The sequence below is a fragment of the Nelumbo nucifera genome, chromosome 6 (assembly GCF_055504915.1).
Source record: "Nelumbo nucifera cultivar China Antique chromosome 6, China Antique-T2T, whole genome shotgun sequence".
Taxonomy (NCBI): domain Eukaryota; kingdom Viridiplantae; phylum Streptophyta; class Magnoliopsida; order Proteales; family Nelumbonaceae; genus Nelumbo; species Nelumbo nucifera.
In genome coordinates this window covers 35785964-35801408 of record NC_142654.1, presented here as the reverse complement: position 1 = coordinate 35801408, position 15445 = coordinate 35785964, and the positions used below count along the sequence as shown (strand labels likewise).

Genomic DNA, 15445 nt, shown 5'->3' with positions numbered 1-15445 from the left:
CAGCAATAAAGGCTAGTTACATTGTTGTATCTGGCTAGCCTACATAGAATTGTAAAAGGGAGATAATATAACAATATTAGTGCAATAGTTCAGCCAGCCAAGGCCATGTGCGTTTGGTGTTGCCTTTCTTTCGACGCTGTTTTGCTCATTTCGTTTGCTGATTGCATTGCATGTGTGCAAAGTATTAGAATTAACCCACCAATCATGTTTGACCACGTCGATTGAGTGCAAGATGGGTAACATTAACGTGGGTTTGGCTGTCAACCGACGGAGTTCCGTTCAACCGGACACAAAAAGACAAAACATCCATTTTCATTTCACACTCGGTACGAACTCCCCCTCCTTATCCTCATTTCGAACCCTAGCACAGCAGCAGTTCACTGGCGCCTCACTCCACATTGGCGCCCCCGTGAACGATGAAGCCACTGGCAGTGAGAGACAAATTTTCTGACAGTACTGTCTCTTGTCCGTATGTCTTCTTCCTCTTCTTCTTCTTCTTCTTACACGGTGCTTCTTGTCTTCTCTGTTCAACAGATCGAACTCTTACACTGGCAGGAACAACAACCAACCACCTGATCTGATATGAACAACCACCCACCTCGTTCATATCTTGCCTATGAGCCTAGACACATATATTAAAACATGGTTCTAAGTACTGCTACGAATTCACACATTTCAGTTATGAATACACCATATGTCCATGGGAACTCTCACTTCCCGATTGTTTGAACTATCATGTATAGATAAATTTTGGTTATTGTAATTATTCAATGTTAATTCTTCAACCATTACCCCAACGTCATTAATAGAATGAGGGCTAGCACACATAGGTTCTGATCCAGCTAAAGATCTTATACATCTATTTAAGTTCCGACTATGTAACTGTAAAGCATCTGTAAATCCTTCCCGATTGTTTAAACCCTTATACATTTGTTTAAGCTTTTTCCTGATTGTTTGAGCTATCATGTACAGATAAATTTTGGTTCTTGTAATTATTCAATGTTAATTCTTCAAGCATTGCTCCACCATCATTAATAGAATGAGGGCTAGCACACATAGGTTCTGATCCAACTTGGGTGAGCTCTCAGCCCAACTACTCCCCAGAGATATAAATATGGTAGATGGATCAACACATTGTGGTTGCTTGGTTTCAGGGCATGATCGTTTCTTTCCTTCCTAGGTGTACACCTTCCACGGCATCATTTGTAGTCACTTCTTCACTTGTTCTTCCCATCCCATACAAAGAGACTTCATTCAGTTGCATGTACTATGTTCTTTGCAAAATGGAGAGGTTCAGTTAGAAATTGAAAGAATCATGGACAGGACCACCGGTGGCTTCATCGTTCACGGGTGCGCCAGTGTGAAGTGAAGGCACCGGTGAGCTGCTGTTGTACTAAGGTTCGAAATGAGGATAGGGAGGGGGAGTTCGAACTAAATGCGAAATGAAGATGGATGTTTTGTCCTTTTTGTGTCCGATTTGAACTGGACTCCATCGGTTGATGGCCAAACTCATGCAAATGTTACCCATGTGATTGATGGGTTCACGCATCTAGCGCACCCATGGTGATGGAGGCCCATCTCATCATGGAAGCCCATCTCACCATATGGGCGGCAGTCCATAGGATAAGGAAGCTTGTAGGATAAGGATAATTCAAGAATTCAAGATTATCCCATAATTCAAGAATTCAAGATCCATCAAGAATTCAAGACCCATCAAGAATTCAAGAATCCAAGATAATCCAAGATTCATGCCAAGATTAGGATAACCCATGCATGGATAAGATCCAGGGAGATCGGACGGTGAAGATCAAGCCCAAGAATGTCCGATCCTATCAAGACAAAGATCAAGATCAAGAAGAGTTCGATCCTAGCAGATTAGAGATCTATCACAATTTTTCTTTCCTAGTTATTCTACAATTTCCAGATGTATTATAAATATTGTTATTTTCCAAGCTAATAGACACTTCAGTTTTTGTCACCTTTTCTCTCTCCTCTAGAGATTTACGCTTAGCTTCGCTAGAAGTTGGTGTTCGCCTGGTGCTTGCATAGCCAGCCCGGTTTTCATTGCTTCCACGCTACGTCAGGTGGTATCAGAGCAGGGAATTCGCCTAGTCAGATGGCCAACCAAGACGGTAGCAGTCGCAACCCACCCCGTGACGGAGATCAGGGGTTCCCAGCTGTTTGGAGAGCAATCGAAGAGCAGCGCACGACCACACGTAACATCGAACAGCAGTTGGTAGAGATGGCTGAACAACTACGAACCTTGCTACGGGAGGTTGTTCCACGGAACCGGGAAAATCCCTAGCCAATCGAAGGAGACCACGATAGACCACCCGTCAACACTGCATCCCAGCATCCAGTTTTCGATGATGACAGTGACAACGAGTTAGAGTTCGGTGCTGCTTCAGTTATTCCCGGCAACGGCAGAAACGGCAAGAATTGGCACAGCCCAGGTAATTTCAATCCTCGCCAGAATAATGATGAATTTAAACTCAAAGTAGGCATTCCTACTTTTAGTGGGGATCTTGGCATAGAGGGACTTCTAGATTGGATCACAGAAGTCGATCGTTTCTTCGAGTACATGGAGATACCAAAAGAACGAAGGGTAAAATTGGTAGCTTTCCGGTTAAAGGGAGGCGCATTTGTTTGGTGGGAACGCATGAGAGAGACCCGAATCAGAGAAGGAAGGGGTCATGTTCGAACCTGGAGGCGCATGAAACAACTTATAAGAGGTAGATTTTTACCCCCATATTATGAATAGTATATGTTTGAATCATATCAACAGTGTACGCAGGGTTCCCGGAGTGTTAATGAATATACATCTGAATTATTAAGATTAGTTGAAAGAAATCAATTATCTGAAAGTGATAACCAGCAGGCAACCCGTTATCTAAGTGGTTTGAGGCCGGCTATCAGAGATAAAATTGGCGTCCAAATGGTTCTTAGTGTGCTGGAAGCAGGGAACCTAGCCTTGAAAGCTGAATTAATGTTCTAAGAGAAGGCTTGCAGTGATAATTATCGCCGATACAACGGGAGCGACAATAGACCGACAACTGTCGAGAGGAACAAATCAGCCCCGGTAGTATAACCTTCTAACCCGGCAAGTACAACTAACGCCGGTAAGGCCATTATGGGAGGAAATACTCGAGGTAACCCTTCCAACCCTCCTAAACCCAGTAATCCCTATACAAAACCTGCTCATTTTAAATGCTTTAAATGTAATGAGGTTGGGCATAGATCCAGTGACTGTCCCAGAAGAAAGGCAATTAATATGATAGAGGGAGGAGGAAGAAGATGTTGAGGAGGAAGTATGTTGTGGACCTGATGGGGAAGATGAAGAGGGTCCATACGAACATGAAGAATATACATGTGTTGTGAGAAAATTAATGCTGTCCCAAAGAAATAAAGATACCTCACAAAGACACAGATTGTTCCGTACTAGATGTACTATCAAGGGTAAATTATTTGATTTAATTATTGATAGTGGCAGTCAAGAAAATATCATTTGCAGGGATGTAATACAAAAATTACAACTACCTGAAAAACATCCAAACCCATACACAATTGGGTGGATCAAGGAAGGAGGTAGCGTATGTGTGGAGGAACGCTGCAAGACACATGGGTAGGAAGAATACCTACCAACTTGAAAAAGAGGGTATACGTTACACCTTGTTACCCATGGCTGAAAAGAATATTCCAAAAGCCCCAAAAACAAATGAGAAAAATTTCCTTACTATTACACATCATCATGCTGAATTTGTAAAAGAATGTAAGGATATCCACGATGTACATTTGTTAGTAGTAAAGGGAGAATATATGAATGAGACCCTGGAGGGGAATAAAATTCCAGTAGAAGTGCAGGGACTACTTGATGAGTTCCATGATGTAGTTCCATGATGTAGTTCCAGATGATTTACCAAATGAACACCCACCCACGAGAGATATACAATATCATATTGATTTTGTTCCAGGAGCTAGTCTACCTAACCTTCCACATTACAGGATGAGTCCTAAAGAGAATGAAATTTTATGGGAAAAGGTAGAAGAACTATTGAAAAAGTGACACATTCAAGTCAGTATGAGTCCTTGTGCAGTACCAACATTGCTAACACCAAAGAAGGATGAAAGTTGGAGGATGTGTGTCGACAGCAGGGCCATTAATAAAATTACTATTGGCTACAAATTCCCCATTCCTAGGCTGGACGACATGCTAGATCCAGCTTAATGGAGCTGTAGTTTCTAAAAAATCGATCTCAGGAGTGGATACCATCAGATCAGAATCCGCCCCGGAGATGAATGGAAGACAACCTTCAAGATTAGAGATGGCCTGTTCGAATGGTTAGTCATGCCCTTTGGACTAACCAACGCACCCAACACATTCATGAGGCTGATGAACCAGGTACTACGTCCCTTTACTGGTAAATTTGTTGTGGTATATTTTGATGATATTTTAATTTACAGCAAATCTATCACTGAGTACATTGGACATATTAGGGAGGTCCTAAAAGCATTAAGGGAAAATAAATTATATGCTAATTTGAATAAATGCACTTTCATGAATGATAATTTGTTATTCCTAGGGTTCATTGTGAGCAATGATGGAATTAAAGTAGATGAAGAAAAAGGTGAAAGCCATTAGGGAGTGGCCGACCCCATCAAATGTCACAGATGTAAAAGACGCTTCAAATGGGTTAGCAATTTTCTATAGGCAATTTATTAAACATTTCAGTAGTATTGTAACTCCCATCACTGAATGTTTGAAAAAGGGAAAATTTCAATGGGGGGAAGAACAAGAGCAAAGTTTTGCTCTCATAAAAGAAAAGTTATGCACTGCTCCTGTCCTTGTTTTACCAAATTTTGATAAATTATTTGAAGTTGAATGTGATGCCAGTGGAGTTGGCATAGGGGTTGTATTGTCCCAAGAAAAGAGACCCATTGCTTTCTTCAGTGAAAAGTTATGTGAATCTAGGAGAAAGTGGTCCACTTATGACAAAGAGTTCTATGCTGTGGTGAGAGCTTTGAAAACATGGGAACACTATTTAATTGCAAAAGAATTTGTTCTTTACACTGACCACTAGGCCCTAAATTATCTCAGTGGGTAGAAACAATTAAGAAGTGATTTGCATGCAAGATGGTCTGCTTTCCTTGACAAATTCCCATACAAAATTGTGTAGAAGGTTGGATAACAAAATAAAGTGGCCGATGCTCTTAGTAGACGTGTAGCCCTCATCAAGACCCTCAGTATTGAGATTGTGGCTTTTGAGTGCCTAAAAGACCTATACGCCCAGAATGAGGACTTCCAACAGGTATGGGAGAAATGTGTGAAGCGACAGCCAGCAGATGATTTTTACATTTATGATGGGTTCCTTATGAAAGGGGAACAACTGTGCATCCCTTGCACCTCCCTCCGCGAAAAGATCATTAGGGATCAGCATGGGGGTGGATTAGCAGGACACTTGGGAATGGACAAAACAATTGAAGCAGTTAAAGGGCGATACTACTGGCCGAAATTAAGAAGGGATGTGTCAACTATTGTGAGTAGATGTTATATTTGTCAGACAGCTAAGGGACAAACCCAAAATACTAGTCTCTACATACCTTTACTTGTTCCTACTACTATTTGGGAAGACTTGTCCATGGATTTTGTTCTAGGCTTGCCAAAAACTCAAAGAAATTTGGACTCCGTCTTTGTAGTAGTTGACAGGTTCTCTAAGATGGCTCACTTCCTTCCATGCAAGAAGACAACAGATGCATCAGCGACAGCCAAATTATTTTTCAGGGAGGTTGTCCGTTTACATGGGGTACCCAAGACTATTACATCAGATCGAGATACAAGGTTCTTAAGTCACTTTTGGATGACCCTATGGAGGTTATTTGACTCATCACTAAATTTCAGCAGCACAGCCCATCCGCAGATAGACGGACAAACAGAGGTGGTGAACCAGACCCTTGGTAATTTAATTCACAGTATTTGTCGGGAGAGACCGAAACAGTGGGATTTCGCCATAGCACAGGCCAAGTTCGCATATAATAATGCAGTCCACAGCTCTACAGGTAGGTCTCCATTCTCCATTGTCTACATGAAGGTTCCTAGTCATAAACTGGACTTAGTGAAGCTACCCAGAATACCCGATGTCAGTACTTCCGTAGAACAAATGGCAGACTAGATCCAACCCATCCAAGAAGCCGTGAAGTAGAAACTGGAACAAACCAACGCCAAGTACAAGTTGGCAGCAGACAAGCATCGTCGACACCAAGTATTTGACGTCGGTGATGAAGTGATGGTATTCTTGAGGAAGGAAATGATTCCCGTGGTAAAATACAACAAGTTACAACCTCGTAAGTACGGTCCATACAAAGTCATGAAGAAAATCAACGACAATGCTTATGTCGTGGACCTACCAGATCATATGGGTATCTCCAAGACATTCAATGTTGCTGACCTTCATCGCTACCTACCAGACATGACACTTGCATATCCTAGTCACGACTCGGGGTCAAGTTCTTTCCAAGTGGGGGAGAATGATGGAGGCCCATCTCATCATGGAAGCCCATCTCACCATATGGGCGGCAGTCCATAGGATAAGGAAGCTTGAAGGATAAGGATAATTCAAGAATTCAAGATTATCCTATAATTCAATAATTCAAGATCCATCAAGAATTCAAGAATTAAGACCCATCAAGACCCATCAAGAATTCAAGATAATCCAAGAGTTCAAAATTGACTTCATTTGGAGCTTCCCGAAATCAACTCAAAATTGAATTCTCATGTCTTTTTGGTGCACCAACTTTTAGCAGCTAGATCTGTTATGAATCAAATGGAAAAAGACCGTGGCACGGTCTACCCGACTTGTAAATAACCAAAAAATCACAGAGAAAGACACACCAAAAAGGGCCTTAGTCTGTGTATGAATACTATCAATCACTAATATATTCAGAATGAATTAATCCATTTTATTTGATGAGCTAGCATTTATGCATTAGGCAAGGAAATCTAAAATAAAATGACTACCATGGTGTTTGGAAGCGTGGGCGTTTTTTGGGACCGATTTTCAAGAAAAAACCGCCCATGCTTCCAAGACCTGTTTTTCACAAAAAAAACGCTCCTGCCACATCGGCAGTGAATAACACTATGCTGTTTGGTAAAGTGATTTTCATCACCATTTTTCATGTATGTGTTGACATGTAAGCACCACATAGGATACACATCAGTCAACCGTTAGGGGAAATGGTTCACCGATGCGGTGGGGTCCCGATTTTTAAGGCATGCCTGAGTTTTTAATAATCAGCTGGACCAAACAATGAGATACATGGACATTTGTTGAAACGCCTATGTAAATCCAACGTGACACCGTTTTTTTTTTTTAAACAGCCACGGTTCCAAACATCTCCTACGCCACAAAGAAGAAGGATTTATTAAGAACATATGCAAAGTTCTTCATTCAAATTTCAATGATTTAGACTAGACGACTAAGCCCAATCCTCTCCTTTGCCAAGTACAAACAACTCTAAACACACACATCAAATTAACCTTTCAATCTCATCAAGTTGCATATATAATTAAGGCTGGTGTGAAGGAGTGAAAATGGAAAGTGAGTTGACATCTATCATACTTTACAATGTCTGCTAAATCAGGAGGTGGAATATCTACCCAGATCACTTTCAAAACAAAACTTTAATTTGTTGTGCCATAAAATGTGCAGCCCTATTCCCTTATCTTTTAACATAAACAAAACAAACCATATCTAGACAGTAGACACCATCAGATATTATACTCGAAAAGTGGGAACTATTGAGCTTGAGCTGTTAAAAGAAGGATTTATAATTTAATTAGGCATTTTTAAGTTTATTATGGACCTTAAGCAAGTGGGGTGTCAACCTTTTCTGCAATAAGGAAGCAATTAATGGATAGCTTTGCCAATTAGGATTCGTCATACTACAGTGAGGTACCGGTGTGTCCTTATCTTTCTGAAAAACCATAATTATCATTCAATTACTCTGAACCATCTGGTTTGCAATTCTACACACTAGCGCTTGATTTGTCTACCATCTGAGATCATATATATATATATATATATATATGGGATCATTTGATTCTTTAGAGTGGGACCCATTTGATGGTGGAACCCTAACTTAAAAAAAAAGAAATCACCAAGGATTGTAGGTCACTTATAAGAACTTCTGTACATATATTGGAATCTTTTAACTTGATTTATGAAAACTATACTCCTGATGCAACAGTACTGTCAAAACATTGCAGTAATCACAAAGAATAGGACCATGCCACCAAAACCCATTATTTTTTACCTATCTATATTTTTATAATATATGTTATAGTTATTGTTGATGATTTTTTGTTTATTAAATAATTCTAGCTATGATACCCAGATCACCTAGCATTTGGATTTTGGACGGTGATGCAAGCCATTAGAACGAACTGGATCTCATAAAGATTAAAGCTGATGGGTAATGGATAGGCTGGGAACAATTTGATAATAGTTGAATTCGTGAATGCTTCCACCTTAGAATTGAAAACATTATAAAGATTATGAGATGCATGAACACAAAAACACCAAGGCATAGTGACTATAAACATCAATTTATCTATGATAAATTCAATTCAGCCAGCCAGCCCTTGTGGTGGTAGGAATCATGGAAGTCGCCAGCAATCTGAAATAGAAAAGAGGAAGAAAGAAGAGAACATGGCTTTATTGAAAATAAAGAAGTAGGTTTAAATTAATCACTCAAGCTTATCAAATGGTGTGAAAGGAATTCAAAATTTCAAATGAATCGACATCCATTAACTAGTATGGGATAAAGTAATTAAAGATGTCCTCCACTAAAACTGTGGCTTGAAACAGTACGTATATTTGATTCGATGTGGGCCTCGACAGCAATATCACACTTTTGAGTTACTAGCTAGAAGCTTGAAACGAAATAAACCAGACAGAGAGTGTGCCCCTGTTGTGGGGTTTGCATTGTTCCTCAACTTAGCATCTTACGCGGTTTTGTATTCCCTCCTATTCCTATAAATACCAACTCTCTCTATACCGCTTCGTCCAATGCATGGTTGTGTGATTTGAACAACTTTCCATGGCTATTCACAGAGTTACTAGTATTGTTTTCTTTCTGTTGTTAGGTATAGGGATATGTTCAGCCGCTAGGGCCCTCTTAACCGTAGAGGAAAGAATTGTCCATAGTCTAGGCTCAGAGGTTGTGCCTGACCATGGCATTGGTGGTGGCTCAGGCTATGGAAGTGGAGAAGGTGCCGGTTATGGGGGTGGAGCTGCAGGGGGTTACGGTGGTGGTGGGGGCTCTGGAGGAGGTGGCGGAAGTGGAGCCGTAGGAGGACATGGTAGTGGTAGTGGCGCAGGTGGAGGTGCTGGATATGGAGGTAGTGGTGGTAGTGGTGGTGGTGGTGGAGGTGGCAGTGGCTATGGTTCTGGAGGTGGGCATGGTGCGGGCTATGGAAGTGGAGGTGGTGCAGGATACGGTGCTGGAGGGGGACATGGTGGTGGTTATGGTGGAGGAGGGGGCAGCGGTGGCGGTGGTGGATATGGTACAGGGGGAGGTCAGGGTGGTGGCTATGGTAAAGGTGAAGGTGCTGGCTATGGTGCTGGTGGAGGAGAAGGTGGCGGTTATGGTGGAGGTGGTGGGGGTGGCTACGGCAGTGGAGAAGGAGCTGGTGGAGGTGCAGGGGGACATGGTGGTGGATATGGCAGTGGTGGTGGTGGAGGACATGGTGGGTACGCCCCATAAAATAAATGCCTCAGGACTCCGTACGTCATAGTGTGATATGCCTTCTTATTACCAATAACCAGTATAGTTTGGCAACGAGGAGGATAAGTCCAGCGAGTCTGTGTGGCTAAGTGGCAAGCTTAATGAGAGTTTGTTGAATAAGATGTTCGGTTATTGTAATTAAGGTTGTGTTTGGTTGCAGTGTATTTTTATTTTTATTAATAATGGGAGTATAAATGAAAAAAAAATATAAATTTTGGTTTAATTTTGTTTTGAATTTTATCTTATTCTACTTTGAGTCTTATTTTATTTCATTTTTATTGCAATCAAACAAAATAAGATAAAATTTAAAACAAAAATAAATCAAAACTTGTACCCAAATCATTAGTTTTACATCAATGCAAATGAATTTGCGCGGCAACCAAACACAGCGTAAATGTTAAATCTATGTTGCATACTCGTGAAACGTAGTTTGTCATGAATCATGAAATGGAATAAGGTAATTTTGCTTTGTTTTTCTTTTAACTAAAAAGGACCAGAGTATACTGATACTGAGTTTACAAGCTTTTCTTGTGCTTCCTAATTAATTAGCTTTTACTTGTAATCTTATATGTATTTAATTTGAATGCACACCGATCTTTATCTTTTTTAGGTTATTATATTACATCTAGAGTACATAGAGCACATGGTGATCAAACTACTTCCTTCATCTCTTCACCTATGCTCTTATGCTCATTCGATCATATCCAATCTCATTTACAAGTATGAAATAGATCTTTATATAAATGGTTCTGCTTTTAGAAAAATATATTTGGACTAATAAGCTTAGTCCAAATATAAGGAAATAATGGGCTTAGTCCTATTATCCCAATTCTAGACTGCCTTATTTTTGCAAAAGAAAGTACGGATAATGTCTTTAAAATAAGAGAAGTAATGAGAATGTTTACTGGAGCATCAGGTCAATGCCCAAACTTTAACAAATCCACAACAATGTTTTCTAGAAATCTTCACAATATAGATGTAAAAAGTTGATATATATCAAAGGTCCTCAAAATACCCATGGTGAAGAAGGAAGACAAGTATTTAGGGGCTCCTATCATTGAAGAGAGAGTAACAATGAAGACTTTCAAAAGAATTGGAGAAAATATGGAGAACAAAGTAGCCGGATGGAAAAGAAATACACTATCATTAGCAGGAAGGGTCATTCTCATAAAGGAATCTCTAAGTAGAGATGTCAATTGGATTGGATTTGGTCCAATTCAATCCAGTCCAAATGTGAGTCCACTTATGAATGGATTGGACCCAATCCAATCCAGACCGAATGAAATATCAAAAGATATATAAAAAAACAGAATATATAAAAAATTATAAACATATATTAAAATGAAGAAAATCTGAAAATTACAAAGTATGCCTTTTCGGCATCGAAAAAACACTTTGTAAAAGTACTTTCATAAAAATATTTTGACAAAATTATTTTCTTAAAAGTGTTTTTATAAAAGCTCTTTTATGAAGGTACTTTGTAAAAGTGCTTTCATAAAAGTACTTTTACAGAAGTGTTTTTGTAAAAGTGCTTTCGAAAAAATATTTTTCATGAAATTACTTTTATAAAAGTGCTTTTGTAAAGGTGTTTTGAAAAAAATGCTTTTGTAAAAGTACTTTCATAATAGTGATTTTATGTCGGCTTTAGTTTTGATTGGTTTCAAATTGGAAAAGGGTTTGGCCTCATGATCGGGTTATTGGAATTTTGGTTTAGGTCCAATTCAAACCAATAAGAATATGGATCAATTTATTTTGGATTGGTCCAATCCAATAATTATAATGAATCATCCAAATCCAATTTGATAAGATTTAGATCGGATTGGACCCCATTCAAAACCAGTTGATTGACACCCCTATCTCTAAACATGATGCCCCAATATATCATGGAAAATCTAGAGAAAAAGCAAAGGGAATTCCTGTGGAGAAACAGTTATAAAGAAAAAAAAAACATAAATCTTGTGAAATGGGACACAATTTGCAAACCAAAAGATAAAGGAGGGTGGGGGATAAAAATCCCTCATTGGGTTAAATATAGTGAGCCTAGCGCTAGGCTGGAAAATTCTAACCCAACCAAATAGCCTGTGGGTAAAAGTGGTCACAAATAAACATTTAAAAAAATGAGAACCTATAGAGACTGGCAGACAAAAGGAATATTTCATGGGCATGGAGAGGTATCTTGGAGAGTAGAGAAGTTTTAAGACAAGGAAAAGGATGGGTAGGAAATGGTAAGTCTATACATTTTTGGGATGACATTTGGGTTGGCAATTCTCCACTAAGAAACAATCTAGTGAGCAACCATGAGGAGGAAAATCTTATGGTTAGCGATTTCATCATAACTTCTGAGAACATGTGGAATAAAGAAAAAACATTACAAATAATGAGGAGGATACCATGATATGGAAACCAAACGGTAAAGGCCAATACTCAATTAAATCGGCTTACAAGTTTTTGGAGGAGAATTTGATAGATAACAATAGAGAGGATAGGCTAAGTAAGATCTGGAAGCTTTAGTGCCCCCCCCAAAGATACAATTTTTCATGTATTTAGTTTTAAAAGGAAGAATTCTTACGCGAACTAGGTTAAAAAATTGGGGGTTGGGTAATGACCCAAGTTGCCCATTTTGTGGAAATGATGAAGATATCAATCACCTATTTATTCAATGAAATGAAAGCAATCAATTATGGAACAGTATAGAATGTGAGAGTATTAGACTGAACTCAGGAGAGACCCTTGATGAATGGTGGAATAGAATGCTCAAGTGTAGAAATATAAAAAAAAAAAAAAAAAAAAACATGAAGAAATGGGGAGCATTATTCTATGGAACATTTGGAAAAGAAGGAATTGTAAGTTATTCCAAAATAAGACAATACCTATTCATCTCCTCCTGGAAAAGATAAAAAAGGAATTCTGGGTGGAAGACACTAACCAACTCCCCTTTAATCAAGAGAAGGAGAACTTTCTTATAAGATGGAACCAATCGAAACGGGGCTATTTTAAAATAAACTTTGATGCGTCAAAAAATCTTGAGGGTAAGTGTGCGATTGGTGTCATCATGCGAGATGCGTATGGTAGAACGATTTGGGCAAGTTGCATTAGAGAATGCTCTTCAAATGAAGCCGAAGCATGGGCTACTCTCGAAGCCCATATTGTTATTGCCAGGTACCCTTAGTCGAAGTTGATCATTGAAGGAGATTCAAACATCATCATCAATAGTATAGATCCCCCTGGAGCATCAAAAGATCTATCAAGGAGCGTAGGAATTTATCTTTAAGTCACAACCTCGATGTTTCCTACGTGCATGTCATGTGGGCAGCAAACTTTGTGGCAGTCTGGCAGATCGTCTTGCCTGCCTTAGTCATAGGATAACGGTCTTCAATTCTAGTATTTCTAACTCTAAATTTTCCTTAATTTGTTTTTTTTTTACACCTGGGGGACATTTCCCCAAGCGTCATGAAGAGTTTTAGTTTGCTTTCTATTGTAACTTTCGTACCTATGAAAAACCTTAGTTTGATTGATATGGATCATGATTCAATCCATTCAAGTCCTCGTATCCTTTCTTACGATTTTTTGTTCATTAATAATAATCAAATAACATTGCTACATCCTTTAGGTTTTATGGTATGTATTTTCCTATTTTTTAGGTTTTATGGTATAAGAATATATAACTTTTTCCAAAATATAGGTGCATTTTAAGTGGGTTTAACTAATTAGGCTTAGGTATTTGTAACATGAAGGGGGTGTTAAACAATGTATATGCCCTTAATTCCAACTGATGTATTGTATATATCTTTATTATGAATAAGATAACTTTTATTTCATGTGTCATGGGTTTGTTCTATTAAATCATCCCTTAATTTATATTAGTATTATGTATGAGGTCACATAGTTAATATGGACTTAAATTGTTGCAACCAGTGGATAGACTTAGGGAATCTAACTTGACAAGGTTGTCATGCTCACAAGGCAATGTAGCAGTGGGTCTCAGTTTCTCGGGTTTTAACCTATGGTTTGAGAATGAATGTTTTACAAGAAACATTAATATGGACCAAGCCTAGTGTGCCCCTAGACTTTGTGATAGGTGGAGCAACTGGGTGTTGCTTTTAATCTCTAGACTTGATATTAATATTAGATTGTGTATCAAACTTATTTATCTTTGATATGCCAACTCACGAGATCCTTCTAGGGTCAAATACCTAAATATATTGGGATATTCAAGAATCACTACATCAAAATTGAGAAATAGCGACAGTTTAAAAAGGGGCTAAAGGCAAACAACAACTGAAAATAATAATCCATAGTGGCAATCATTTAAAATAGCCACTATACACTACAAAGACTGTCGCTAATAACTAAGGCACGAATTAGTTGACCTCTTTTCCCGCCCTCTTCTCTCTCATGCTCTGTCTCTCTCTCATAGTTGACCTCTTTCCCCCCCCCTCTCTCTCTCTCTCTCTCTATCTATCTATCTATCTATCTATCTATCTATCTATCTATATATATATATATATACCACTGTCAATGACCAACTAGGTTTTTCTCAGCTTAGGGCTGCAAGTCGGGCCAGGTTAGGTTGGGTTGAGGCCAACCCTAACCCTAACTCAATCCAACTCAGTTAACTTCGGGTTGGACCCAAACCAACCTTCTTCCCATCCCTTAAAATCTCATAGAACTTCTTAATCTCAGATCTGAACTCAACTTTCACTATATATAAATATATATATATATATATATATCCTATGCTTTATTAGTATTTGTTTGTTTCTGTTTTTATTGGTTCTTTAAGTACAAAATTCAGAAAAAATAAGTGTTTCAAATGACTATAGTTTATTATTATTTATGACTTATAATAAATCTTTTATGGGCAGCAAGCTATGGGTGGCAAACAACAGAGAGGAGGTAAAGAATAAAATACTCAGAAAACATAAAATATGTTATTAAGGTTTTAGTCTTTCCAATTAGGATTAAGTGAAGTGATTATCTTAAAAGAAATAAAGGATAATATGTGGTGGGGGCTATACAACTATCATGCATCTAAACAAATCAATATATATATATATATATATACATATATTTGTATATGTACTATAGAGTCAGGTTCGGGTTGGGTCGGGTTACCCGAGGGCTCAACCCTAACCCTAACCCAAGCATCAACCCGACCCAACCCAACCCAATTTTTTTGGATTGGTTTCGGTTGCAGCCTTATCTCAGCTTTCCACTAGATGACACCAACCAGCGATGGTGAGATACACTGTGTATTCCATTGAAATTTTAATCTTTGCAACAGAGACATTGCTCTTTGCCAATAAACTTGGTATGATTCTGCACTTTATTTAAGTTGGTAACAGCTCTAAAAGAATTATTTTACAGTATGATTATGTTATTTGTCTAAATCATAAGCGACTTTTGTAAATGAACTATGGAACTCTTTAGCTTCTTTCAGATCCAACTGTAATGAATCAATGAATTGGAACTTAACCAAGATTTGATTCTCCAAATTTGGCACAACGCATGCTTGTATTCTCATATTTTTGAATGGTTCATGTGCTTGAACTTCTGCTTCTATAGACATTTGTATCTTTGCATCCTTGTCTGATATGATTTTGGATTTCTTTTTTACTAGTTTTGTTTAGCTTTGTTATGTCCTTTAAAATCTTCTCATTCTTTT

At 38.5% G+C, this 15445-nt stretch overlaps 1 protein-coding gene across 1 annotated transcript; it reads left to right on the top strand.

Moving 5' to 3' along the window:
* The first annotated feature begins 8983 nt into the window (after positions 1-8983).
* On the top strand, positions 8984-10003 carry LOC104608776 (uncharacterized). The gene has a single exon (XM_010274858.3). The coding sequence runs from the start codon at positions 9094-9096 to the stop codon at positions 9757-9759; it is 666 nt and encodes a 221-aa protein (XP_010273160.1). The 5' UTR covers positions 8984-9093; the 3' UTR covers positions 9760-10003.
* The last annotated feature ends 5442 nt before the right edge of the window (positions 10004-15445 follow it).